The sequence below is a fragment of the Orcinus orca genome, chromosome 14, assembly GCF_937001465.1.
Source record: "Orcinus orca chromosome 14, mOrcOrc1.1, whole genome shotgun sequence".
NCBI lineage: Eukaryota > Metazoa > Chordata > Mammalia > Artiodactyla > Delphinidae > Orcinus > Orcinus orca.
Window position 1 is genome coordinate 83,412,089 of NC_064572.1, and position 26,932 is coordinate 83,439,020.

At 54.5% G+C, this 26,932-nt stretch overlaps 1 protein-coding gene across 4 annotated transcripts in view; it reads right to left on the reverse strand.

The window, feature by feature from the left end:
• Positions 1 to 26,932, reverse strand: part of CTBP2 (C-terminal binding protein 2) — a 162,108-nt gene that overhangs the window by 19,562 nt on the left and 115,614 nt on the right. Inside the window, exon 1 of one of the 4 annotated variants that reach the window (XM_004265724.4) lies at positions 18,493 to 21,662. The exons of the other annotated variants lie outside the window; for them this stretch is intronic. Coding sequence (XP_004265772.1) covers positions 18,493 to 20,164 — 1,672 coding nt within the window. The 5' untranslated portion in view covers positions 20,165 to 21,662. Of the gene's footprint in view, positions 1 to 18,492; positions 21,663 to 26,932 lie in introns of those variants that run through there. 4 annotated transcript variants of the gene reach the window in all.

Sequence of the window (26,932 nt, forward strand, 5' to 3'; positions counted from 1 at the left end):
ACGGTCACATGTACGGATGGCCACACCTGTGCAGGGTCACCTCCTTGCTCACCTGACTGGGGCTGGCCAAGTACAGCGGGACTACCCCTTGAGGCCCCCGAAGGACACACACGTGGGGCTGGAACCAGTGAGGGAAAAGGACCTCCCACCACACAGCCCAAGTCCACCCAAAGATCTTCACTGCTGCCCGAAGGCAGCTGCCAGGATCCTCTGGGCGGCACCAGTCGTCTGGACAGCTGACGCCAGAACAAGTACCTGGAAAGGTCCACAGATGGGAGAGCCGTGCAGGCCTTAGAAGACCTGAGACAAACGGCGAACTGCCCGGCACACTTAGCACGAGGCTCTGGACGCAATCAATCAAACGGATTCTCAGCTCCCAGGACCAGCGCGGTGGCCTGGAAGGCAGCGTGCACAGCTCCCATCCTCACGTGCAGGCGGCCACGCGGGGAGAAGGAGACGCAGCCACACAAGGCCCGGTGTGGTCCGGAGTGGGCAGGGAAGGACACACCAGGCCCGCAGCGGCAGCCCTCTAGCCTGAACCACTTCCCAAGGGTCTGCTCGTGTCTCCTGCCACCCAAAGAACAGCTTCCCCTCGAATACAGCTGCTCCCCCAATTCAAAGGCCACTTCCTGCAAAGCAGCACAGCTCAGCCCTTACTGGCTGGGCTCAGCAGTCTGATCCCCAGAAGGCCAGACACAGAACCAGATCTAGGGTCCGATAAGCGGCATATTTCACAGGCTTGCATTTCCATGACCTAGAGCTGCAACTCGTGACTGGGGCCAAACCGGGAACCAGATGCTGACCTTGGGACATAAATGAGCCCCTGTCTGAGACTCGGCTTTCAACTCGGAAACGTGGCTGTGTTGAGGGGTCTACCCAACCACCCAGGGCCTGCGGTGGCAGAATCCCGCCTGGGAAAGGAGGCTGCGGAGCCTCATGTTGGGGTGAGACAGCTCCCTTGCTTTGTAAACATGTTTATCCATGTTGTAAAAACTGCTCTAAACTGTCAACAACAAATGTTCTGCAGTTGGCTGGAGTTGATTCAGAAAGCAGTTCTGCAAAGTGAGGGAAGGCAACGACTGTCCCAGACACCCCGGGGAGGTGCCCACCCCACAGCAGCTCCCCTCGCCTTTCACAGGAGGGACGATGTGAGCAGGTGAAGGGGAATGCGTGGTCTAGAGGCGGCCGCAAGGCAGTGATTCGCACTAAGATGTGTGCTGCTCACACACATGTGGAATCTTAAAAAAAACAGTACTGATGAACCTAGTGGCAGGGCAGGAATAAAGAGGGAGATGTAGAGAACGGACGTGAGGACATGGGGTGCGGGGGGCGGGGGGGGAAGAGGAAGCTGGGACGAAGTGAGAGAGTGGCATGAACATATATACACTACCAAATATAAAATAGATAGCTAGTGGGAAGCAGCCGCATGGCACAGGGAGATCAGCTCGGTGCTCTGTGACCACCTAGAGGGGTGGGATAGGGAGGGTGGGAGGGAGATGCAAGAGGGAAGGGATATGGGGATGTATGTATATGTATAGCTGATTGGCTTTGTTATACAGCAGAAACTAACACACCATTGTAAAGCAATTAAGCTCCAATAAAGATATTTAAAAAAAAATGTGTGCTAAGTGTGGCACTATTTTAAGGTTAAAAAAAAAAATGCAGTTACCGTTGGAAATCTCATCTTTGTTCCCACACTGCTATCTGCCTTTTCATTTGACAAACTCTCTCCTCTCTGCGGTGTCCCTGGGCAGCTCTCCCAGGCCGAGAGAGCTGCGTCCACTTCCCTCCCACACCTCCGGGCCAATCTGGGATGTGGCCAGGCCGCAGTTTGGTTTTGAAAACTCGGTCAAGTGCAGATATGCTCTCCTCGCACAGCAGAGAACCCGATTTTTCTCAGGTTGCCTCGCTTTTCACGTCTTGTTTTGCACCCAATAGCTCCCCGCTCCAGGAGGTGTCCTCCTGCCTGTGCCCTGCCTGGCCCGAGGGGGACTGAGCCTTTTCTTGCTGGCCCAGGATCTTGGGCAGAAACGTCTTGGGATGGAGGTGATGACCAAGGAACAGTGTACCTCCAGCCCGGAGGCTGAGGACCCAGAGCAGTTTCTGGCTTTAGGACCTGATAGAATCACAGCGTGCTTCCTGGCCAGGGCGGAAGTAAAGGGCAGTTACTGATGCGGACGTCGGCCCACGGGCTTCCAGCTGCTCGTCAGCTGTGTAGGCCGAGGCTGCCCTCTCCAAGTGGACCCTGAGACCCCATCCATCCTCATTCCTTCCCAATTCCTTACCTCCAAGCTCTGACATGTGAGAGCCTGGCCTGGTTCTAGGGACCCAAAGAGGAACCAGACGTGGATGCTCCCTCAGGGACCTCTAAACACACAGGGAATCTGGCTTATGGAAGAAACAGCTCTCCTCAAAGGGGACTTCAAATCTGGAACATGAAGGAATACCCCGGCGGTCCAGTGGTTAGGACTCCGCACTTTCACTGTCGGGGGCCCAGGTTCAATCCCTGGTCAGGGAACTAAGATCTCACAAACCACGCGGCACAGCCAAAAAATAAAATTAAATTAAAATTAAAACAGAATCAGCGTGAAGTCCGTTTCAATCAGGGCCGAGATGTGGAAATCAACTTGTCTAATACAGTCCAGGTGAAATCGGAACATCCTGAAATTCAATGCAGGCTGGAGCTGAACGGCCATGATGAACCTTGGTGTGTTCAGGGCTGAGGAAGAGGAGGAAGTAAAGCAAACCTGGACGAGGGATGCAGATACACAACCACTCTTCTTCTGTGCTCATGGCAGGCATCACTAATTGATCCCAGCATTCTTGGCCTCAGAGTCCCTGTTGACCACAATGCCCTGAGGGCTGCCCTGCAAGGCTAGCTGACATCTGCTGGCCAAGCTTAATTAAGTGCGCTCAACCTCCTCTTGGAATGGGTAAAGGTCAATGTTCCACACATTCCACCAATACTGTGAGCATGGGAAGAAGCAGGGAGACATAGGGAGGCCCCAGGGGAAGGACGCAAGGTCCCCGCAGCCAGGAGCAGACCGCAGACCTCCTCAGTCACTCCGGGACAGCCCTCTGTTCTGCTGAGAAGGGTGGGCTTCTGGAGAGGAAGGGGAGAGGGACCCCAGAGTGGGGCTCGGCTCTGTGGCAGGTGCCTGGGTTTGCACCCACCCCCTCACAGCAAGGACCTCACCTGTACCTGGCACTGTTCCCGATGGCCTGTGACACCTGCCCCCTTCCCAATGTGACTCTGCTGCTCCCCCCGCCAAGAGGGGGATCCACCTCCCCAGCCCCAGGAAATGTGCTGGCCTCGTACTTCAGTCTGACCTACACAGAGTGACAGAGGTGCTGCAGCACCTCTTCCAAGACTGGGCCTCCGGGGTCAGCGTCACACCGTCCAAATTCACACAGGAGCCTGAGACTAGCTGGGAGCTGGGAGGCACTGGGAGGAAGGACCCTGGGGCTGCGGCCCAGCCGTCCCAGCTGAGGTGGGGAGGCCAGTCCCAGCTGAGCTCAGCTGCCTAGAAGCCAGGAAGTTCCGGAGTGATCGGCCACAAAGCAATAGCTAGCTGACGTACCCAGCAAGGCCAGGCCAAGGCGGTGAGCCCACCTGTCCTCCACCAGCAGGGACCCATCGCCAGTGCTGCAGAAACCCCCCGAGGCCTGGCCCCAGGCCTTGCCAGGACAGATCAAGGTGAGCGATCCCAGAGGGGATGGACTTGTGCAGGGTAGGTGCCCCAAGCAGGGATCAAGCTGCGGGCAGTTCAGTAATGATGAATTCACTGTCACAGGCACCCTTATGTCAGGGCTGGAGCCCCTCTCTCCTTCCCCCAGTGATGGGTTAGGCTGCTTCTTCCCCACGACACTCGCAAGGGCCCTTCTCCAAGGCCTGGGCAACTGTGGTTTCAGGATTCTGGTGTGGCCTTTTGAAACAGCTCTCTCCTCACTTTCCTGAATGAACCCCCAGCTCTTCTCCCCCGGAACACCCTAGAAGCCCTACCTCATGCTGAATCATACGGCCTGGTCACTGGGAGTCTCGTGTCAGTCTCTCCCTCTCTGGAAGGAAGTTTTCTGTTCTTCGCTCCGCACGTAGGGCACCAAGGCCTGGGAAGGTGACAGGGTTCCTGAGGCGCCCGAGGGGTGGGCACAGGCCAGCTAACCTTAGCGCTGCAGTGCCAACACACCCAGCCATCTAGAACCTTGCCCAGCAGGAAACTTTCACTCGACCCTGACTGAGCGCTAGCCCCAAGTCAAGTACTAGAAAAACAGCGGGATTAAAGGTTGAAGACAGAACAACCTGGCTTAAAACCAGCACTGGGGAATAAAAAGGAGTGAAATATTTTTCAACGGAAGTGCAGATGGCCGTGCCGTCACTGTGTGTGTCAGCAACTCTTGGCACATCTCGCTTCATTGCACTTTGCAGATACCGCGTTGTTTTGTTTTTTTAAAACAAACTGAAGGTTTGTGGTAACCCCGTGTTGAGTAAGTCTACTGTCACCATTTCCTGCATATTTTTAAATTAAGGTGCGAACACTGTTTTTAAAGACAACACTGGTGCACACTTTACAGACTACAGTATAGTGTGGACATAACTTGTGTACGCACCTGGAAACCAAGAAGTGCGTATAACTTGCTTTATTTGTGACATCTGCTTTATCGTGGTGGTCTGGAGCAGAACCCAAGTTATCTCTTAAGTATTCCTGTGCAGGCACTGCCCACAGGCCCCCGTGATGAGTGTTACAGCCAGGTAGGAAGGAGGCCCAGTGGTCACTGCACACGCAGCCCTCTGCTCACTACGACTATCGCAACTTGAATGCTACTTGGTCTTCGGAAGCCGGGCTCCTCTACTCCGCTGTGAATATACTAATCACCACGACACTGGCACGTTGAGTGAATGGTAGAGGCGTTGAGTTATACGTCTCAACAAAGCTATTAAGAAAGAACACAAGTGTGGGGAAATGTGGCCTCACCAGGCCCTCTGAGCACCCAGGGGCTGGGCTGTTGGGGGTGACCCACGCTAAGGGGGCTCCCGGAAGGCTGGGTGTGCTCCATGGGGGCAGGGGCGGGGGGGCAGCTGGTTTGAAGCCACTCCTCAGCCCTGATTTTAGTGTTCTCTGCAAAAGCAGCTGGAGGCTCGGCCCACAGATGGCTACAGAGTGCCCCGACAAGTAGATTAGTTTCCTAAATACAACATGGCTCTTAACGAGCCACAGCCTCCAAGTGAGATGCTCAGGTAAGAGCTGGGCAGAGAGCCGGCCGAGCAGGCAGCTGGCTCCCAGGCTCCCAAGAGCCCCGGCCGCTGCCCCCTCCCCACTCAAGGCTTGCTGGGTGAACACTGCTAACCCAGCGTGCACGCACGAGGTGTGTCCTTTAAGCAGAGGTCTAGACTTGTGGGACACACATCATCTAGTTAAAAAAAAAAAAAAAGTACAACTTCTGTACCTCCAGAAAGACAAGCATTTGTTGTACTTTAACTGACTCCTTAGAGCTGCCCAGGGAAACTGTCCCGGCAGCCTGAACGGTGCAGGGTCCGTACCACACCGGGGAACCGGAACAGAGAAAAGCGAGCGATACTTTTCCTTTGCCCAGCAGAGCTTAAAAACAAAACCAGAACCCTTTATCACTCGATTAAACCCGTTCTCTTAGACACCTGCACGCTGGCCGGGCGGGCTTGCCTGGAGCCCACGCGCCCCCCGAGCCGCGCGGATGCGCCCTTTCCAGGGTGGCTCCTGGTCGTCAGTGTTTGGGCTCCTTCACCCTCCCGAGTCCCAAGGGAGCCTCTTGTGTTCCTGGTGAACCCCTCTGCCCTGAAGAAGCGCCTGATGTTGTCTGGAAAGCTGGTGCTTCCCACTGGGGGCAGGGCAAACAGCACCCACTCAGACCAGGTTCTTTCCCTCCCAACTGACCGGGCCAGAAAGAACCATGCAGGGCGTCACCGAAAAGCAAATACGCCGCCAAGGAACACGTTTCAAAGCAGCTGAGGACGCTCGGCCCTGCTTCTACTTTGGGGGAAACGTGATATATGGTCTGCTTTCCCTCAAAGGCCCAGCCTCACATGGGTGGCCCTGCAGAACCGGAGGAGGGATGAAGGGACGTGGCCTGGGTGCAAGGGCTGGAGGCTCTGGGCTTGGGGAACAGCAGATCCCCAGGTGCGAGGACCCACTGGCTTCCCGTCCAGGTGAGGCCACACCTCTGCATGCTTCTCAACACAGGGGGACAGTCCCTGGAGGGGCAAGTGACCGGTAGCTTATGCCTGGGGCGGGGGACAACCTTGGCTGCCCCTTCTGGCCGGGAGCACACATGCTCTGCACCTCCTTTCCAACAAACAGCTCCGATAGAATCCCCTGGCACTCATTCTCTTACGGGACTGCCCTGTCTCCACCGGGACTGCCAGGAGTCAGAAGGCACCCCAGTGGCCTGTGCCTCCCCCAGGCCCTCCTTCCTTATGGCAGCTCCTCTGAGCCTGTCCAAGAGAGGAGCCTCAGGCCCTCGCCCTAGACCACAGCTAATAGGCCATGAACTTCTCAAGGGCAAAAGGGGGCTCCCAGGCCACTCACTGACAGGATCCTCAGCGTTGTGTGTCTCAGTGTTCCTCAAGGGCACTGACCCGAAGATAGGGCTCAGCCAGCCAAGCTCACCCACTGCTCCTTGGTCAGGGCCCACCTTTACCCCCAGCCACTGGCCACTAGCGCCACAGCAGGAGGCAGAGACTGGCCGTGAGGTGGGCGTCCAGGGCCTGCCCTTCCCCCGTGGTGGCGGCTCCACTCTGGTCCCAGCTTACGAGCCAGGAACCCTGAGATTCTGAACTCTAGGGCAGCTTTCCAAGTCCTGAGCTGCTCTGGAGCTCACTGGAGAGACCCCCCCCCACCCCGCCCATGGCTCAGCGTCACCTGCAGATTAAAGCAGCTCTCTGCAGCCCAGGGGTCCCTCCACCACAGTAATCAGACCAGAATGAACAGGGACGTGCCTGGGAGCTGGGAAACACCGAGACCAGCCTCAGGCTGTAAAGTAGTAGGTCACGCGGCTGGCTCCGCTGCCCTCAGACATTTCTCCTTAATTGACTTGCAATCTTTCATTGCAGCAATAAAATCACCTACACACCCCAAACCCGCCCACGCAGGCAACCCCAGGTTTGGGTAGCTGGGAGACGGCAAGCAGGTATGAGGATACTGTCCACGGGGCACCAGGACGAAGAGGTAAAGCCAGTCCCGTGGGTTCTCCTGTTTAGAAGCGCTGCTGCGTTGGGTGCTTCTCTTGCACTTATTCAAACCCCGTGTTAGACAGACTCCTTGAGAGCTGTTGCTGTACTGCCAACGAGGAAGCAGAGACTGTGCGGTGAGAGCAGCTCATCCAAGGTCACAGAGTGACCACGTGGTGGGCCAGGTCCGTCTCACCTCAGCGGCTCAGCCTCAACCCCAGGGCTCACCGCGGACGATCACATGTCACTCCTACATCTCCCTGGGGATCAAACTGCACACGCCTGACACTGACAGAGCGACAGATGCCACCTGCCCGGCCCTGGGACCCACCCACTGTGATGACAGACAGGTGCTCTCACCTCAGTAGGCTGAGGCAGGTCTTCAGGTGCCCCCTCTGACCCCAGCACTGGCTTGCCTACCAATTACAGATGCTCGGCTGGGAATTCATAAATCATAAGTCAAGAAGCATCGTTTGCTGTCTCTCGTGGTAGAGACGGACCTTCCCCCTTGGGGGTCACTCTGGATTTTGAGGCCTTAAGGGTCAATCACTGGGGTGGTAACTGCCATGCAATGTAACCCTGTGGCGCCAGGGAAGAAACAAAGGCCCTCCACCCTCCACTCGTTCCTCCCAAGCTGAGCCGCGCCCAGGGCCCACCCCAAGCCCCTCCGGTCTGCTGCTCGCCTCTGGAGCCCGCAGAACCATGGAGACGGGAAGGCTACATGCAGGCAAGTCAAAGCCCCCACAGGGGGAAAGTGACCCCTGAGTACACGGCCCCTCCCCCAGCCACTCTCGGGGACACACACTCACTTTGTAAAGTCCTAAGACCCAGCTGATAAGAAACCTGGTCCAGAAGATGTCAGCTTGGCCCTTGACCTCTGCTCTGCCCCTAAAAGGATTAAGCCAGGACTCCACGTGCCCTCCGGGACCGTCCTTACGAGGAGCAACCTGGAGGTGGCCTCTGGCCAGGCAGGGCTGCGGCACTGGAGCCTCAGGGCCTCGGGGCTGGATGAGCTCGGAGGACTGAGCTTTGACCAGCTCTGGGCCATGTGGACAAGACAGAGCCGGGGCCCAGGTGACTCACAGCTGTTCGGTGTCGTGGGCCTCTCACACCCAGTCACCACCTTAGATAGAGGGAGGACACGGTCTGTCCCTTCTAAACAGTAACTGCAGAGACGGTCGGGCCATCAGGCCTCGTCAGAGGACAGAGCTCCTCACGGCAGCATCTTGCTAGAAAACACCCGCAGTGTGTAGCGAGTTACCATGTTTGTTTCCTTGAGGTTTCAGTCAGCCTGGGGAAAAACCCGGTCCACGCCCTTTGCCACAAGTGCTGGGCAATCTCGCTAGGCCTGCGCGCAGAGCCCTGCCCAGACAGCCTCCTCGGCCGCCTTCTTCCGTTACTGCGCAGAGATTCATTTAACAATTAGCTCATTAATGGTGCCGGACGCCAGGGCATCGCGGTGGGAGACCATCCTCGTGAGTGTGTGGCCAACACCAAAGGAAAAGCCACCCGTGCTGGCACTGCTGGGTCACTGTCTCCTCTCGGAAGAGGAGACGGTGCTTTGCCGCCCTGAGAGCATCGTCCTGGATGGGGGAGCAATCGCTGGTTCTCTTATCAACGCCAAACTCAGCAGCAACTCCAAGGACCACATGCGAGGCCCACAAAGTCTGTTCTCCACCCATAGCCTCCCCCAAGCAGGAGGTGTTCAGAAATCCGCGCCCTGCCCGGAGCCCCGACACTGGGTGGGGAAGCCGAGCAGCCCAGACCAGTGTCTCCCCCTGGCCGGGGGCTGAGAAGGGATGCGCTGAGCCTCTGAGCCTCGGGGACTTCCAGGAAGGCCTTGCCCACGGCATGGGGACCGCCAGCGGAGGCCACTGGGTATTTCACTTATTTCTCAAGTTCTAAAAATGTGTCCATGGCAACAACAGAAGGGGATGTTTAAGACAAATAAAGTGAACTAAAGATGAGAAAAGAACAAACGGATGCCAGGAGTCTGGCAGACGCAGGTGCTGCAGGCCCACAAGCTGGCCTGGGCGCCACCAGCTTGTTTGTGATGGGCTCATGCCGGGCTGGTGGGACCAGTGGAGGCTGCAGTCAACCCACTAACAGCATAAATCACCTGCCCCAACCCCTCTCCAGGTGAGCATTTGGAGGGGCCTGGCACCCAGCAGGTGGGCTTCAGCACTGTCGGGACAGACCGGGGCCAGGGAACCCCTTGGAGGGGGTGCCAACCAAGCCAGGACACCCCACTATTCTTGGTGCCTGGAAGGGCCCTTCCTTCCAAAGCACAGGAAGCAGCAGTGGAACAACACTGGCCCTCCAGGCTCGCCGGGCCAAGGTCGACAGGGGGCCGCAGCACACGCGTCACTAGGAGAGCAGGTAGGCCTACGCGTGCTCCACGCCCTGAGCCCTCCTGGGCTGCTGCCTCTCTGGTTGGCTAGCCACCTGGAATCAGATGGACCGACTCCACCAGGGCCCCTACGGAACAGACAAGATGCCCTTCTCCCTAGAGGCCACTGGAAGAGCCTAGCAGACTCAGGCTTATTTTTCTAACTGTACTGCCTGGACCAAGGGCCCATAAGAACAAAATGCCGCCCTGCTTCTTAGCTACGGCAGCCAGCAGGCCGGGATGGAGACGGAAGAAGCGCAAGGCTTTCAGATAACTTAGTTTTTCCTGTGGCTCTAAAACCCAAAAGGAAAGTGACTCCTAAGGACCCTTTAACAGGCTTGCTGTCCGGCGGGCCAGAGGCCAAGCGTGCTGCCCTTAGGCCCCAGAGCAGCCAGGAAGCCAATTCTCCCAAGTGCAACAGCTGGTTGGACGTCCCCGCCCTGCTCTTTTCCTCTATAACTTTATGTCTAAAGCGATCCAGGCTCAAAGCCCAGTACGTAGGAAAACACTAGAACCCATCACGAAGTCATATTTATTCCTTCAAATATAAAGCATTTAATAGACGACTCCCCAGCAGAAAAGCCGGTTAGGTTGAGAGGTGAGCTTTACGCACCGTAGATGGAGGGGGAAGGGACCAGCTCAGGCTGGGCTGCTGGCGAGAGCATTCAGCTCCCCAGGCAGAGCCCCCTCAACTGAGAAGAATCGCCACTTCCCTGTGGACTTGGCAATGCCCACCAAGGGCTGGGCCAAGGAAGCAGCAGACACCCTGGAAAGGCAGTCAGCTGTCTGCTGCAGGAGAAGCCCAGCCAGGCCCCAAGCCTGCACCCGTGAGCTTATCAACTTCGACTGGACAAGGCCCTGGTAAAAAATTTAACAAAATTTTTAGATGAGATGCAGGAAGTTGTCACAAGGTAGTAGAGCCTGTGAATGGGAGGGTGTAGGTTGAGGCATGATGGGGAGGGAACACTGCACATCTATAGCGGGTGCTGAATCTTTGGACATGTTGTTGAGGGCGGGAGAAATTCAGCTCGTGATTGCTCAGAAAAAGGATTTTTTTGAGCAAAGGGCTCATTGGTCCCATCTTAGGAGCAATGTGAATCTTTCAAGAGATCTCATTTCCCTCTTTACTTTGGTTGCTAGGAAGCTCAGAGTGAAATTCTCACCTGTCCTTGTACACAGGACTGCAGAGAGTGCCGAGCTCTGGCCTTATCACCCAGCTTCATCTTTTCCTGTTCTTATTTTTCCATCCACTCAGTTTTACCCTTGTGTGTGTTAGAGCTCTTCCTGATAGCCAGGCTTAAATCCTCTTAGGACCAAAGAACATTTTACATTCCATTTAATCACACAGAAGAATTAATTTCCTTGACTCTCCCAGAGGGCAGCACAGTACAGAGGAAAGGGGCTTGGCTCCGCAAAAGAACAGCATGGATCCAAGTGCAGTCCTGCAGGGCACCAGCTAGGGACAGGCAAGCACCAGTAGGTGCCCCTGGGGCCACACAAGCACTGAGCTTACCCATGTGCAAAGCCTGGGCCAGCCCATGGGATGTGGTCCTCAGAGCTCTCTGAGGGGGTAAGTAGGTCCATCTTCCCAATGTCACACTTGGGGAAGTGAGCTTCAGAGCACCTTGGGACGCCTACTCTGGAATCACCCTCTTCACTTCCTCTTGCTGACATGGACCCTGGTTTCCAGCATGGGCTGGTGTCCCCCGCCCTTCCCTGACTTCATACCACTGCTGAATCTCCCATGCTGTCCTAACGTGCTGTGCTTAGTGGTTCATCATGACACAGCGACCAAGCACAAGTTTGGAGTCAGACAGGCTGGCTCCAAATCCCTGTCCTGCTGTGTGACCTGGGGAAGAGTGCTAACCTCTCTGAGCCTCCGAATTTTCATCTTGAAAGGGGAAATGCCTACAGTCTTCCTGGGAATTCAGATGAGACAACTGTGGTCAAATGCTGCAGAATGGTGACATTTACTCTTCTTATTTATTGGGCTGGTTAAGCCCTAGATGCGCTCAAGGCTGGCTTCTCCAGCCCCAGTCCCGGTAGAGAGCAAGAGGCGTATCAGGGGCAACTTGGGGCCAGGGGCTCCCTCTGAGCCCTGCGGGGGGCGACCTTTTCCTACCAAGCCAGTATCGGGAGGACTCGCTCCCTGTCGGCCTCACCAGCACTGCACACAGCTGTGCTTGGAACACAGGCATCAGAGTGAGTTCGGGCTCTCCTCCCGTCCCCGGGAGCACAGCCCAGAGACCTCATTTACTAGTACAAACTCTGCACCAGAGTTTTCTCACCCAGCTCTCCCACGTTTAAACAAGAAGCTGTTCCGCTCACATTTGCAAACTCTTCCTGGGATCAGTTCTCAACCGCACTCAGATCGCATCCCCAGGAACCGCCCACCCTCTCAGTGGGGACGAGTGTTTGCAGGTTTGATTTTATGCTCTCCTAACAATTTGGCAAAGGGTGTTTTATTCATATGCTGAGCACCACTGTTTGGCTAAATTTAACTGCCATGTACCTTCCTGTTCCTTGAGCAGGAGGGAGCAAGTAAAAGTCCACAGTCTTGGGTTTTTTTCCCCCTTTACATGAAAAACAACTAAAAAAGTCCTTTGTGGAAGCCAGCCTCAGAGGTGGGTAAAACACACCCAGCAGCACATTAACTTAAGCAGCACTTAAGTTAATATAGCTTCTATATTGCTAACGAGGGCTAATCAGTTACGGTTAAAGCATTATTTCCCTTTCCTAAACTTAAAAAAACCCATGTACTAGCAAAGAGCCTGTCAAATAGCTTCAGAATTCTTGCCTTGTATAATCTTAGGGACAAGAAATAGGTTCCAAACACCTGAAAATCTTCCATGTTAGTATATGTTGGTTTTTCTCTTTTAAAAACGGTGTTGGGACAACTGAGTATCCGCGGGCAGCAGAATGCGGTGGGACCCCTACCTTACTCCAGATTCAAGTCGACTCAGGATGGTTCAAAAGGACCTAAATGTAAGAGCTAACACTACACAAAACTCTTAGCAAGAAAACTGAGGCACAAATCTTCATGACCTTGGATGATGACGCCAAAACCACAGCAACCAGCGGGGGAAAAAAAATAAACTGGACTTCACGATAATGAAAACTTCTGTGCTTCAAGGACAATATCAAGAAAGTAGAAAGACAACTGCAGAATGGGAGAAAATATTTGCTAACCAGGTGTCTGATACCAAAAGCCAGTGAGGACTTCGGGTTTTGCTTCCTGGGCCCCATGGCCCACCCAGGTCCACCCAGGTCCACCCAGTAGAATGTAAGTTAGAGCAGCCCAGTGTCCAGTGGACACTGGACACTCAAGGGCAAGGGTCATGTGAAGAAGTAATGTGGCAAGGGGGTCTGTTGCCTTTGCCTTTTCTTGGGCAGATAAACGCACCGACGCTCGCCCCACCTGTGCATCGGGCCCGGGCACTTGTGTCCCCTGGAAAATCTAACTGGCGCTGTGGACGAGACTGCCACCTCTTCTAAGCATTTCAGAGAGGCAATCATCCCTGGAGGAGTTGGGGTTGGAAAGAGATACTAATACACAGAACTGTTACCTAGAGACCAATGTCACATCCGACAGTCACTTCCTGAAGGCAGAGGCCAGTGCGGCCCCGCTCTCTATTACTCAGAGCCACTCTGTAAAACTGGGAGACCCAACGCCCATCTAGAGATGAGAGGGCATGGCCGGCCTGTGCCGGGCAACTTGGTGCTGCTCAGGCCACACGAAGACAGTCTGGTGACGGGGGCTCGGGCAGAGCTGGCCGGTGTCCAGCAACAGTCTTAGCCCCATCTTCCTCTGAGAGAACACAGATCAGTTCCTTTAAACTAACTCGCAGGAAAGCACAGCAAGGACAACACCTCTTCATTTAACCACCTTCTCTGCATCTCACATCACATTAGGCAGAAAACCTACAATGACCTCAGAGCCTCCGAGTGGCCGGGAGCCCATTTCACCCGTAAGGGGCGGGGTATTCCCAGATTATTAGGCAGAGAACTGGGATCCAAACACAAGTCCCAAAGATCACACTCCTTGTACGATCACTGATACACACCCCTGCAGAGGGGGTCTGAGCCATCAGGGTTAGGGGTGGGGTGCCACAGAAGAGGCGAATTGACCAAAGGGGCCAGATACCCAGGTCTGTGAAAGGCCCGTTAAGCTTTTCTGTGACTCAGGCCTGGCAGCGTGGCCCTCTGCCCTGGCACAGATAGCAGCTGGGACGCCTCCAGGCCACCAGGCTACAGCTTACCTAGATGCTGTCCTCCATGGACAGAAGGACCAAGTCCACACCCAAAAGGTCAGAGCAGGCCGCTTTGAGGAACAGATCGCTGTGGGATAAGCCCAGAGTCTCTGAGCCGAGTGCGCCAAAGCCAGAGTCCTGCCTCCCGGCCTGAGAAGTAACCAAGGAACAATGACAGTGATAAAAGCACCACTTTCAAAGCTGGCCCAGCAAAGGGGGGCACCCTGAGTGAGGAAGGGAAGAAGCGTGAACCAAGCAAAGGGCGACCTTGGACTCTAAACCCGCACCCAGCGACCAGCCCGAAAGACCCTCCAAGTGCAAAAGCAAACCAGAAGCCTGTCGATTTTATCGACCTTGGACTTCTTTCAGGTGTTTTACTTGGAATGGCCTAGCTGTCAGCACCTTGGAAGTACGTGGCTCCTTCCCGGGCTCCATCTGGAAGGGAGACTGCTGGGGAGAGGGGCCCCGGACAGAGGAGGCGGCGAGTCCTGCTGGGTGACCCTGGACGAGTCCCCTGCCAGCTCCACGTGGCTAGGATTTCCTGACCGTGGAGGTACATCACTCTTCAAGAAAGCCCGCTCCAGGGAGTCACTGGGCAACAGCCAGGACCGCGACAGCCTTCTCGGGCTACACCTACACGTACAACCACCCTCGGGCTGGTTTGGGCAGCGTCCTCTCCCTTCGCCCCACCGCAACGCTTGCAGTTTGACGGTCACTCTGGAGTTTGAGCTCTGCCCTCAGCCTCAACTTGGTTCACACTGCAGTAACTGTTCTCTTATGTATTAACTGGGTGGAGGGTGGGGGGATGCACCTGAAGCCCAGGCTGGGGTGCATCCACTTGTGAGCACCAAACATCTGACCCCAAGCCCAGAACACGGCAGGGGCTGGAGCAGTGCTGAGGGGACCAGCCCCCAGGGGTCTGTGCTCAGGAACCCTGCCCTGGACCGCAGCCCGGGAGAGGTATACTTCCTTTACACATCTCCCTGGGCAGGCTGCAGGATCCTGACAACGGAAGAGCTGGTGTCACCATCCCGTTGCTCTGCAGGGCCAGCTCAGGGGCACGGTCCCCACATACTGACAGGCAGGGGTCTGGCTGAGCCCACCCTTCTGGGGCGGGCTCTGCTTTGGGGGTGGGGAATGGGTGTGATCAGGTGGCTTGGCGGGAGGGTGTCTTTGGGGCCTCATGGTGGCCTCCTCCAGGCTGATGGTTTGAGGGTCATGACCCTCAGAACCAGTGAATCGTCTGGACCCCATTCCCCAGCACAGATCTTCGTTGCAGAGGGACCTTCAAAACCAAAGGCAAGGACACGGGCAGAATCACCAGGCGTGCGTGGGCCCGACAGGAACAATCCTCCTTCTGATTCTGATGGGACTTCCTACCCAGGAGACCCAGCATGCGCTCCCACGGTGCTGGAAACCAGTGCCAAGATATCAGTATCACATCCAACACTGCCACGCAAGTGACCAGCTCTGGTGACAGATAACGCTGTGACACCACCAGCCTCTCTCCCACACCCCCAGTATAAATGGGCTGCAGACACCCCTGTCCTGTCCTGTCCTGAAGGGTCTTTGGGCAGTGCCCCCGGCAACTAGATGGGGGTCACGGATGCACTTAATCGAGAAAAATGCCTGGAGGGAAACTGAAAAGGGCCAGAAAGAGAGCGGGCTGGGGCTGCATCTCTCACGTTGGAAGCTCTGAGGCCCCTGCAGCCCGTGTGGGGCGCTGTGTTCGCGGAGGACAAAACCGTGAAGATGGCTGCAGCACTGTTCACGCGATGCACCCGGCTGCACCCGGCACAGGGGGGACTCGGGCGACGGCAAATCCTTGGCCGAGGTCAACACCATGTGACATGGGGGGGAGGGGGCATCGCTGGGTTAGAGCCGCTGCCAGAAGGTTCCGCAGCTTGTGCCCCAGTCGAGCAGGCCAGTGTGTAAACGACAGCAGGTCCACTGGGTACCGATACTCCCGTGGGTCTGACATGCGGCCCCACTCATCCCGCATCACGGGGGCTGGGGGCTGCCCTGGGGCCCGTCCTCACCTGGTCACCCTCCACTGCCCGGTCCATGGACTAGCAAACAGGAGCCTGGTATTTATAGCAACAACGCCAACCAAGACGAAGCAGGTAGTTCATGGACCGAGAAAAGCAGATATAAATTAAAATATCTACTCCAGGATGTGCTGTACAACACAGGGAATAGAGCCAATATTCTGTAATAACTGTAAACGGAAAGTCACTTTTAAGAATGTACAAAAGATGAAAAAATTAAAATACCCAAAGCATATAAAAATAAAACCAAGCACTTAAAAACAAACAACCCGCCCACTGCAAACACTCAGCTCACCACTCCAAAGGGAGAGAGGAGATAAGCCCAACTCCTGGCATCCCCTGCCCCTCCGGATCAGAGGGAAACACGTGAGTTAAGCGTAAACCAGAATGAAGATTTATTCATGCTGGTTGTGCCGCAAATGTCCAAGTCGGCTCGATCTGGATTTAAAGATCGCAGTCTCCCGTTTCAGCTCAGCAGCCGCAGCGGTAGGGCTGCCCCTGTGAGCTTCAGGTTTCTAGACCCGAGGTCTGCAGTGGTTTCCTTAACCGTGAATGTTATGGACTGTAGGTTCCGACAGATCCCAATCTGGCTATTGACTTCAGGAAATCTGCCACACAAACTGCCATGTACCCAGGCTCAAAGCTCCCGGGGAAGCCAAGCTCCTACCCCGGTCGCTGACACACTGTTTTCGGGGGAGGGCTATGATGACACACTGAACGTTCGAGAAGGAATGAGAGGAACCACTGCTACGGGACAGATCATCTGACAGAGAAATTTTGTTGCTGGCAGACTTCCGACTGCAGACTTCTTGGCACTGGCTTGCTGCCATGCAAATGAAACAAAAATCAATATCCCTTGGTCTGCAAAACCGTGTGTTAACAATCACACTCCAAACAACTTAAATAAGATCCCTCACCCCCGTACCCAAATAACAGCGACTGTTTTTGTTAGAAGGCAGTGCAAAATAAACAGAAAAAGAGAAGAAAAGAAGGCAATTTAACAGGTCCTCCTTAAGCAAAACCTTTCCAGGACTTCAGTGTGGAGATAATCTTTCTGTGATTATGACCAAACCCTCCCGTTGCTTAGCAACACATAATTAAGGAATATGTTTTCAGATCCGCTTTGCAAGCCCAGCCATTATCAGATGAAATTACTGAAGCAACAAATGTCATCGCCATGCAAATTAGTTGGTTGCAAAGAAAGAATGTTTGACTGTGAAGGGGAAGACACAGGGCCTGGGAAATATTGTCTGACTTTCCTCCTGTCACACACTGATTAAAAAAAAAAAAAGTCAAATAAATTTTATGATAAGACTTAAAAAGAAAATCCACACATGAGACAAAACCACAATCTACAGGGAGAGACAACAGAAAAATCCAACCAGCGTCCCTTTGGAAATAAGAAAGAAACGTGTGCGGAGGTCAGCATGTAAAGCAACAGCCATTTCAGTCTATGAGTCGCCAAATCATCAGCGGCTTCACCAGTGTAACAGATAAGCCTAATGCAGTATCTCAGAGCTGCAGGATCAGGCTCCCAGCCCCCACCCATGGCTATTTAAGGGGTATTTTCAAAAAGGTACATCTTATTTTTACCACGATTTTCGTCCCACCGTCTCCACCCTATAATGCTAGTTATTCAGGGAAAAAAAAATTCATTTAAAAAAGATTCAGTTTTCTAAACTATGTTGGGGAGGACAGGGGAAAGAAAGGAAGAAAGTTGATTTACAGCTTAAATGGCCAGGAAAGATTCCAGAGTCGAAATAAAAATTCTTAAGTGTTGTTCGGAGGATGCCCACCTGGAACTTTATCCAGACGCCCAGGGAAACACATGCATTCAATCACACTCGTCTCGTGTTTTGAAGAGAACAGCTAGGATCCTTCTCTCTTTCCTCAACTTGGAAATATATTCTTCCCTACAAGTAAGCAGAATTCCCAACCGTGTTTTCCAATATGTGAGGCTAAGTCTGTTTCTGAAACAGGGAGTTCTAAGGGCTTTCAACATCTTGCTTTGTTTAACACACAATTCTGGAAGCACACCCGTTTTTAGCTCTGCAGCGATTAATTCTACCTCTGATACTGTGTAGACCCTTCAGAGGTGCGTTTCCATGCTATAATGCACTTCTAACGGCAAGCGAACGATGAACGATTTATGGGAGGTGTTGGACAAATATGCCACCTTCTCCAAAGCCACTGAACGTGAACTGGAGAAACTGCCACCGCTCGTGAGCTGAGGCTTTCATCCTGTTCTGAATGATTTCTGGGTTTCTCCCATAAACACAGTTGTGTTTCTTACTGTAAAGGGAAATCCACAAATCAGCTTGAGCTCAACTAGAGAAAAGGGGAGGCAATGCCATCCCAGTGGGTCAGCCTGAACCACAAATCTATTTCACCCAAGAGAACGCTCGCCGGTTGGCGAGCTGGCCGTGGCGCCCGGTTCGGCGGAGTGTGTGTGTAAGCGAGAGCAAGTCCAGGGGAGGGTTGGTCTCTCCGGGCTTGTCCAGAGAGCAACAGGAACACGAGGACCTACTGTCCCGTGCTCAAATCTCTGCCCCCACTGTCCCCCCCACGTCCCAAATGAGGAAAGGCAGGGAGGGGGTGCATTACTTGGTTCTGGTGCAAGCATGGTGGACACGATGATGGGGGCCCCCGTCCGCCGGGCCACCTTCTGGTAGGGCGAGTGGGGCGTGTGGAGGCTCTGGCTGGCCGGCAGCAGGGTGGAGGGCTCCGGGGGGAGGTTGGGCTTCCGCAGGAGCTGGGGGCTGCTGTGGGAGCTAGGCAGGGGAGACGCCACCGCCCCACGCTCCCGCTTCAGCAGCTCCATGGGCACCGTGTACGCTGTGGAGTAGGCAGTTCTGGGGCCCGGGTTAGTCAAGGCCACCCCGGCCTGCAGGGGATACGTAGGGCCCAGCCGCGCTGTCAGGGCGCAAGGGGTGGGAGAGCTGTACCCAGAGTTGGAGGGAAGGTGGGGGACTTGGGCGCCCACCCCCGGGGCAGAGTAGGTAGCCGCGGTCTCCAGGAGATGCTGGGATGGCGCGCTGGAGGGGCGGCGAGTGGGGTCTGCAGCTTGCGGGGAGGTCGCCTGCAGGGGCCCCGCCGGCTGGGGCCGCAGGGCCGAGGCGTCCAGACCAGACAAGTCACCGTGGAGCTCGCTTCGGTGGCTCAAGCTGCTGGAGCGCGTCCGGGGCAGGGAGCCTCCCCGGCCCTGCCTGCGCAGCTGCATCTCCGTCCTGCAGCTGCTGGCCAGACGGCTCAGGACGCGGGCCTGGCCCAGGTTGGGCGCCACACACTTGATGTCTGCATCCTCCATTGTGGACAGGACGGCCGGGGAGTCGAAGCCCTGCTGCAGCAGGGCCACCAGCGTGGCCTCGGCCACGCCCTCCGCCCTCAGGAAGGCCAGGAACTCGGGCATCGCACTCCTCTTGCTGCCGCCGGGCCCCCGGTAGGCGGACAGGTCGGCCTCGCAATTCTCATAAGGCGTCCTGGGGTAGACGCTTTCCCGGGCAGGTCCGTAGCCTCGGTTCAGGGTGCCCGGGGCTGTTCGCAGGCTGGCATCGGAAGCAGCAGCCGCTCCAGGGTCCACGACCAGGCACGTGGGGGCCGCCTGCCTGGCAGCGGTGGCGGAATCCATAGGCCTCTCGCCCACATCGCTGTAGACCTGGCTGGCAGGGTAGGCGGGCGCCTCCGCCCCAAACCTGCTGTCGGCCAGCTCCCCCGAGTACCGCGCAGGCAATGGGGCCTCGCTCTGCGATCGCTGTCCCTGAGGGATCATTTTACCTCCGGGATCCCGGTACAGGTGACCGGCGTCCTGCAGGACAGGGGCCCGGCCTTGCACTGGCTCCCATGTCATCCTGCTGCCCAGCGCTCCATAACCGGGCAGCGGCTGGCCAGCTCCCGGGTCGTGATGGTGCTGAGGCTCTCTGGGGGCCCGGGCGGCTCCGGCCGGGTCGCTGTAGTAATCCCGCGGCAGCAGGGCCCTGCGAGCTGACATCACTGCCTGTCTGCTGTCGTAAAAGGCAAAGTCGGGAGCAGAGCTCTTCCTTCCGGCCACCGAGTTGTAGAAGGCCTCCCGGTAGCGGCAGGGCTCGGCGGCCCCGGGCATGGTGACATCCTGCAGCCCAGGGTTCGGTCGCTCGTACCAAGGTCCCTCTCCGCCTCTGTCCGTCAGGGAGCTTCTCCTCCCCAGAGCCTCAGCGATCTCCCAGGGGCCCTCGTACCACCCGGCAGCATCCCAGCTCTGAGATCGACTGATATTTATATGCCTGCTGGGAACCGGCATTGGAAAAAAAAAATGACTACGGCCAAGGCAGAGGAGGAAGCCTTTCTTTACGAATCTTCAATTACATACATCAAACCCAGACCCGGCTGTATTCTATCCCTTCCAAGACAGCAGGGACAACCAACTGTGGGTTTTCTATTTCAAAGTATGGCCTAAATTATTAATCCTCCGAAACCTTAGTAGACAAAACACAACACTCACGGTAACTTTGCCTCACTCTCCAATGGTAGCGCCAGAGGTCTTTTCTTTACGGCTCAGTCCCAGAAAGGAGGCTGCCTCCAGCCCGCCGGGCCCCCCTCCCGGCTGGTGCGCTCACATGGACCTCGGCTCTCTCAGCGTGCGGATTAGGAGCTAAATAAAACCCCGAAAGCTTTTGTTCCATGTGACATCTCGTTAGACTGATGAAACCGGCTGCGGGCTCCAACCAGGCCTCTCGACCCGCAACTGGGACTTATGTTCACACTGAAGCTCCGGCTTATCTCCCCCGTCCTCACCAGGGCACTTTTTGGACGAGTACTCCCTCCCCCTCCCGAAGGTGCCCCCACCGCCTCTGATCGCCTGACAGTGACAGGAGGAAAATAGAAAAAGACTGCTTTAATGTCGATTCACTCTTAATCTACCCTGATGAAACGTTAATCCATTGCACACGGCTAAGAACAAATTAAATGTGAACAGGCAGGCGGGATAAAAAGAAAAAGTCCTGCACAGTTCTAGAGCATGAGATTCCCCAAGAGATGGGCCAGGTCTGCAGCCCGACGCTTTGCCAATATTGAAATCTGGCTCTGAGATGACTCTGGTTACGAATCAAACGAGTTATTACATTGCTCGAGTCCAAATGGATTCTTTACCGTATTATCGTAAAACACGGATCCTTTCATACTGCCCAGAAAAACAACAACTGTGACGGAAAAACAACCCATGCGTGTAATCTAGAATTTATCATTGTAAGACTGCAACAGAGGTCAACAACTAGACCCCAACATTATGAAGCAAAGCTGGGAGGGAGGAGGCTGCATTTGAGGCGTGTCTTCGTTTAAATCTGTCTGCAAGGAAAGCAGAATTCTAGCAAGCTTGGCCTGGCTCAGATCTCGCGGATCATTTTCCATGTTCCCATAGATTAAGACTTTACATAGCCCTCCGGGGACTTCAGGTGCAATAATGCAAAGAACAGCAGGTATTTAGATAAAGGGAAGCTCCACACAGGAGCATTAAAATATTTTCTTAAACATACAGGCAGGTCCCCAAGAAGCACCACCACAGACTGGACCGGGATCTTCCACCTGCAGGTTCCACGACAAAGAATTCACAACGGAAACGAAAGCTGGGAATCGTGAGGCTACAAGGGCTGTGTGCAGTGAGAACGTTAAAAAAATGGGACAGTGTGCATATTTGCAGCCATTAAACTTGAGTGTTTCGTCTTCACCCATACGTCCCTCAACCTAAGATGCAACTATAGAATCTTTAGCTAAAGAGAATTAACTGTTTAAAAAAGAAAATTTTTTTTTTGAATGAGCAATACTGAAAATTTACTGTGAAGAGGAAAGTGGGTAGAAATCCATTTCTGGGAACTAGAGGCACACGGTAACGCAAGACAGTTTAAAAGGGCAGTGCCCCCTCATCCTGAGCAGTACATATATTAAACTTTGGGACAAGCTCTGTTTAAACCAATGTTACTCCCCAAAGAGCACTGGTCCCCAAAAGCCAGAGCTGACTGGCTACTGACTGACTACTGACTGACTACTGAGGAAATGGTCCAGGCGCTGCCTGGGGACACAGCACAGGGACCCCAGTCTGCTGCTTGAACACAAACCATGGCCTCTATTTCTGACCCAAAAATGCCAATAGGGCCTCAAGTGAACTGGGAAAAAGCCCTGGCAGATGGCAAAGAGACTCAAATCCTCCCCCAGTCCCCTCCGTCTCCTAGGATGCATGACAGGAAAAAAAGAGAAAAATGAACGAGCCGCACTGCAAAACGCTGGGTTTCCATGTATGAAAGCAGCCTGCTGGTGCCAATTCCTCTAATTCCTCTGCTGGCACATTTGCCATCATAGGCTGAAAGGCCCGGGCAGAGGAGACAGAGGCAACGGGCCTGGCCACAAACAAGACAATATTTACACATCCCACCAAGAGCCTGAGGATGTGTCCACTTAGAAGATACATCAAAAAAGGACAGGAAAACGTTAGAGCCCCAAACTCAATGGAAACCGCACTATCTGGTTACAGCAGATCCCTTCCAGGCTCTGTTGGGCAGACGGGTTTTCTCTTTGGGGCACTGTTCAGAGCCAGGCGCAGCTTCCTCCGCTCCGGAAAAGGGAGGGTGGAGAAAGATGGGGCAGTCTCGGCGGTAACCCTTCTAAGAAGGACAACAAGCAGACAAGACTGTGTGAAAACAAGCCTGGTGTACGCATCAGGCGGGACACACCTTCACCCCAGAAAGACACTAACCTGATGACCCCTCCGGCAGCTCCAGCCCACGCTGCCTTGTCACCCCCTCTCCGGGTCTTGGCTCTTTTGGCCAAGAGGGGCCTTTGAGGCCTCCTAGTGGGGGTTCCATCCCATTGTCGCTTTCCCTGCCACCTCCCTCCTTCCACCACTGGTCAGAGAACACGGCTAGCTGGGCAGGAAGGGCTGCAGCGGTCCTGCCTGACCCTTCGAGGTGACCAGAAAACAGGGCATCTTTGACATCCTCTTTTCCTTACAGGACCCTCATTAGAGGGCTTCAACATTTGTTCAGTCTGTACCCAGCCTTGTGCTGGGTGTTTTGCCCATAAACGATTCTACAGGCAGGAGTGATTATGTCACATCCCAGGTGCTGGGATGCAGAGCTTGGGTACCCGGCCCAGGGCCACGGTGCACAGGACCCAGCTCAAACTCCAAAAGCCAACGCTCTGCTTTCTGGAATTCCCTGCACCGACCTGGGGTAACAGTCCTGCTGCTGCTGGACAAGGGGAACCTCTTTAACAAAGTAATTCTGTTATTTTCCTAAGGTTCCCCAAAACCCCAAATATAAATGTCACTTATAAAATTGGCCACTTGAGTATCAGAAAGTAACTCCTAAACAGACAACTGCCTCAACTTCTCGAAACGAGGCGCAGTGGGCCCTCGCCAGAGTCAGGGCCCCCAGACTTGAGCCAACAGACGGCACCAGCCTAAGGCGTCATCAGTATTATACCATCTCGATGCTTCCTTCTTCTTCCTTCCTGTCATAAAGAAACACAACATGGGGTGGCGTTAATGCCACAGAACGCCACTTGTGGTGCAGACATGTCCCTTCAGAAGTTATCTGTGCCGAATCTTTTTGCCGCGGGGTAGCTGTTGGTAACTCACCCAGATTACGGATGACCTGAAGCAGTTCGAGCCCTCCACTTCAGCAGGACTACCTAAGAGCATGCATACCCCATGGCCCCCAAGAAACAAGGAGCAGGTTTTTGAGAAGGTGCGAAGGTGTAATGCCAGGGGCAGAACAGCAGTGAGCAGAAGAAGCTTCAGGGAGGCGTCACCCTCCACCCCAGAACGAGGAAGCCCAGGTTCGTTTCCATCAGTTTCCGACCCATTCTGCTTGGAAGCCACCCAAACTCACGCAGCCTCAGCTTTGCAATCTGCCAAATATTATGACAGGTGTTTTCCTGTGTTAGGTAAAAACACCTGTAACTGGACTTGCACTTTTCTAAACACTCTGGCGGATTTTTTTTTATTTTTTAAAGCTTATGCACAGTCTTTAGGAAAGGGCTGATTTTCTGAAAAATCTCATGTTGACTAAATAAAGCGAGATGGGACCAATATCTGAAAGATTAATGAGTCTCTCAGACTTAACTTTTTAATCCTGCAAAGAGTCTCACTACAGAAAATTGCATAAAGGAAAGAGCCACCTTCTGAAAACTGAGGAACAGGCGAATCCAAATTCTCTTGCAGACAAAATAAACCCAAGGTAAAGCTGACCCTATAGAATCGTCTGAACAGGAACCTCAAGGCTATAAGCAACACCCCCCAGAGCCGACTGTCGAATTCCCCGGGCAACATGAGGCATCAGTTCACGACTGTAGAGACCTGAAAACTCTGAGATGACCTAGACAGTTCCAGAAAAGCAGGGAAGGAAATCCAGGAGGCAGACGACCATCCGTCCCTTCCACCGAGCAGTCCTCGGGCAGACTGCCCACAAGCATGTCATGTTCTGATCAACACGACGACCTGGGAAATTGCTTGAAAAGAATGGGAACTAGAAGGACTGCTCTGGGGTCTAGTCCTCACTTCTTTCTTTAAAACAAAGAAAATAACAACAACAACAACAACAACCATCAGGCATATGGTGGACTCAGCGAATCTCAAGGCCAGACTCCCATGAAGGTCACTGGGTCTGACTGCCTGGCCCCTGACAGCTGTGCCGTTTCCGCCGGCCTGGCGGCAAGGGATGCTCACCCCTTCTTAGGAGGAGACTCTGCAGCATTACTTGGCCAGCCTTCCCCGTGCCGGACCAACACTAGCCTGAGGCTTTCCATCCCCTGGCTCTTCAGTCCTTGGGGCCAGGAGCCCAAGGCAGCTCTGAAAGCAAAGGCGGAAATAAGAAAGCCCCCGAGATGGCTCCCTGCGCCTGCTGTTTGCCAGGACGAGGCCGCTGCAGCGCGCTCGCCCTCTGCCCTCCACGGGGCAGCATCTCCTGGGGGACACTGCTGAGGTTAGTGGGTTACACTCTGCTTTCCGGCAGAGATGGCCAAAAATAGGCCCATGACATCCCACTTCCTACTTTTAAATATGTACAGGCTGTGTTGGGTTTTTGTTTCTGTCAAGTGCTTTAGAATTTATGTTTAAAAACAGCTTTCTGCCTTTAAAAAAGTTTTCTTTCCTTCTGTCTCCACAGTGTCCCCTACCAAAGCAACTTACTTGGCTAGTCTGAATCAGAGAGGGGGACACAAACCCCAAGTACACTAGTAAAACAGCAAATAGGGTCTGGCAGGCCTTTAAGACAGCCTCCGTCTAAGTGACGTGAGCACAGAGACATTACCGGAACCGACCAGACATTTCAGGCATCCCAGGATCGACGCGGCATCACAGGCTCTCGGATGCAGGATTTGGGCTCCTAATTTCCAACCTGGAGCGGGAGGCTTTACATTATCAGCACAGCCCTCCAGAGAAAACCCAAGCTGCGAGGTGGGGCCATGCAACCCAATGAGCTGCCCTCTGAACAGCCCCGGCCTCCCGTAACTCACGATTTAGCCATTTTCAGTGAAAACAAAGGCTTGCGCATCGCTCCTGACTTGATTTCTTGACTGGATGATAAAACTTAGTGAGAGCCGCATTATGAAAATCAGGCTGGATTTCCACATGTTATGGGATTAAAAAGTCTCTTTTATGGCATGTTTTGAATGTGCCGGTGAAGCAGAAGGTGTGAGCTGAGACCCCAGGTCGGACGCAGGGCCTGGGAAAAGCACAGGGCAGAATCTACCTGCAAAGGCTTTCCTGGATCCTTGATAGCACCTGGCGCAAAGTCCGCCTCAGGCTGGTGCTCAGTGACCTCTGCTTCCCTCCAATAACAGCTCTTCCTGCAAAGTCTCAGCATCTCAGGTGACCCGACTCCCCTTGACGTTGCCACTCTCACCCCAACACGCTCCTGTGTTATGACTCCTCATCTCTGTTGGGTTCTGAGTATCAGGAATGGCTTCCTCTCACCTTGGTTGAGGTCCCAGTCATTTCCACCCGCCAGGGTCCAGCTCAAATAACCCACCTCCAGGAAGCTTCCTCAGTCCCCCCCCGCTGTCACTCTGTTCCCCAGTCCAAAGAAATCTGCCACCTATCAAAGGCGAGAGTACCAGATAATCCAGGGAATGAATCCACCTGCAGAGACATCCCATGGTTTTCTCACTAAGGTGGCAGAGCCCTGTCCCCTCCTGACATGTCCTTCTTGCATTCATCATGAGCTCATTTGTTTGACTCACGGGTTGTAAAAACTGACCTGTTGAACAGGACTCTGTACGAGGAACAGGACTTGGTGGCAACAGCCAGTCTTCGCCCTCAAGGAGAGTATGTTGTGATGGAGAAAAGGACAGAGAGGTGCACACGATCACCAGGGAGCCCCGACCCACGGCCGCCCCAGCCTCTGAGCCCAGGTCCAGGCTGAAGCAAGCACAGCCCCTCACTTGCAAGGACTTGGGCACAGTGGGCATTGAGCAGAGACAGCAGAGGAAGACAACAGCCCCCAACGTCCGACACTGCCTGGCAGGGACCCATACTGTCCCGGCCCGCAGCGCTGTTTCTCACCCGGGGCCCTGATTGTACAGTAAGAAGACAGGCTTTAAAGACCTTCTGAGGACAAGAAAGGACTGATCGTCCACGCTGTTTCACCCATTCCAGAGTGCGAACAGGAAGGGAGGACCCTCTTGTTTCCCAGGACTTGAGAAACAAGCTGATGGGTGTTCCAGCCCCTCTGCTGTCCACGCAAGAAGGACAGAAAGTGTGGAGACGGCGGCGAGCAGGTGCACAGCGATGTCCAGAACATGCTCCCCCGGCTACTGCACAGCCCCACTACTGGTACCCAGGAGGTCATTCCCCGGACCTGGAAGGGGAGCCCGCCTTTCAAAAGGGCCACCCGAGGTCTCTCTGGAGACGGAGGGCATGCCTGAGCTCTAGAGCAAGGGAGTCCATCAATGTTCAGGACGCTCATCAAATAACGGTTTGGTGAGCTGAGTGTAAGTCAGTCAGGACAGGAGGCTCACTCCACGCCTGTCATTTGTAAGGTTCTGGAAAAGGGCTCAGAGGGCGGGAAGCTGGCAGCAA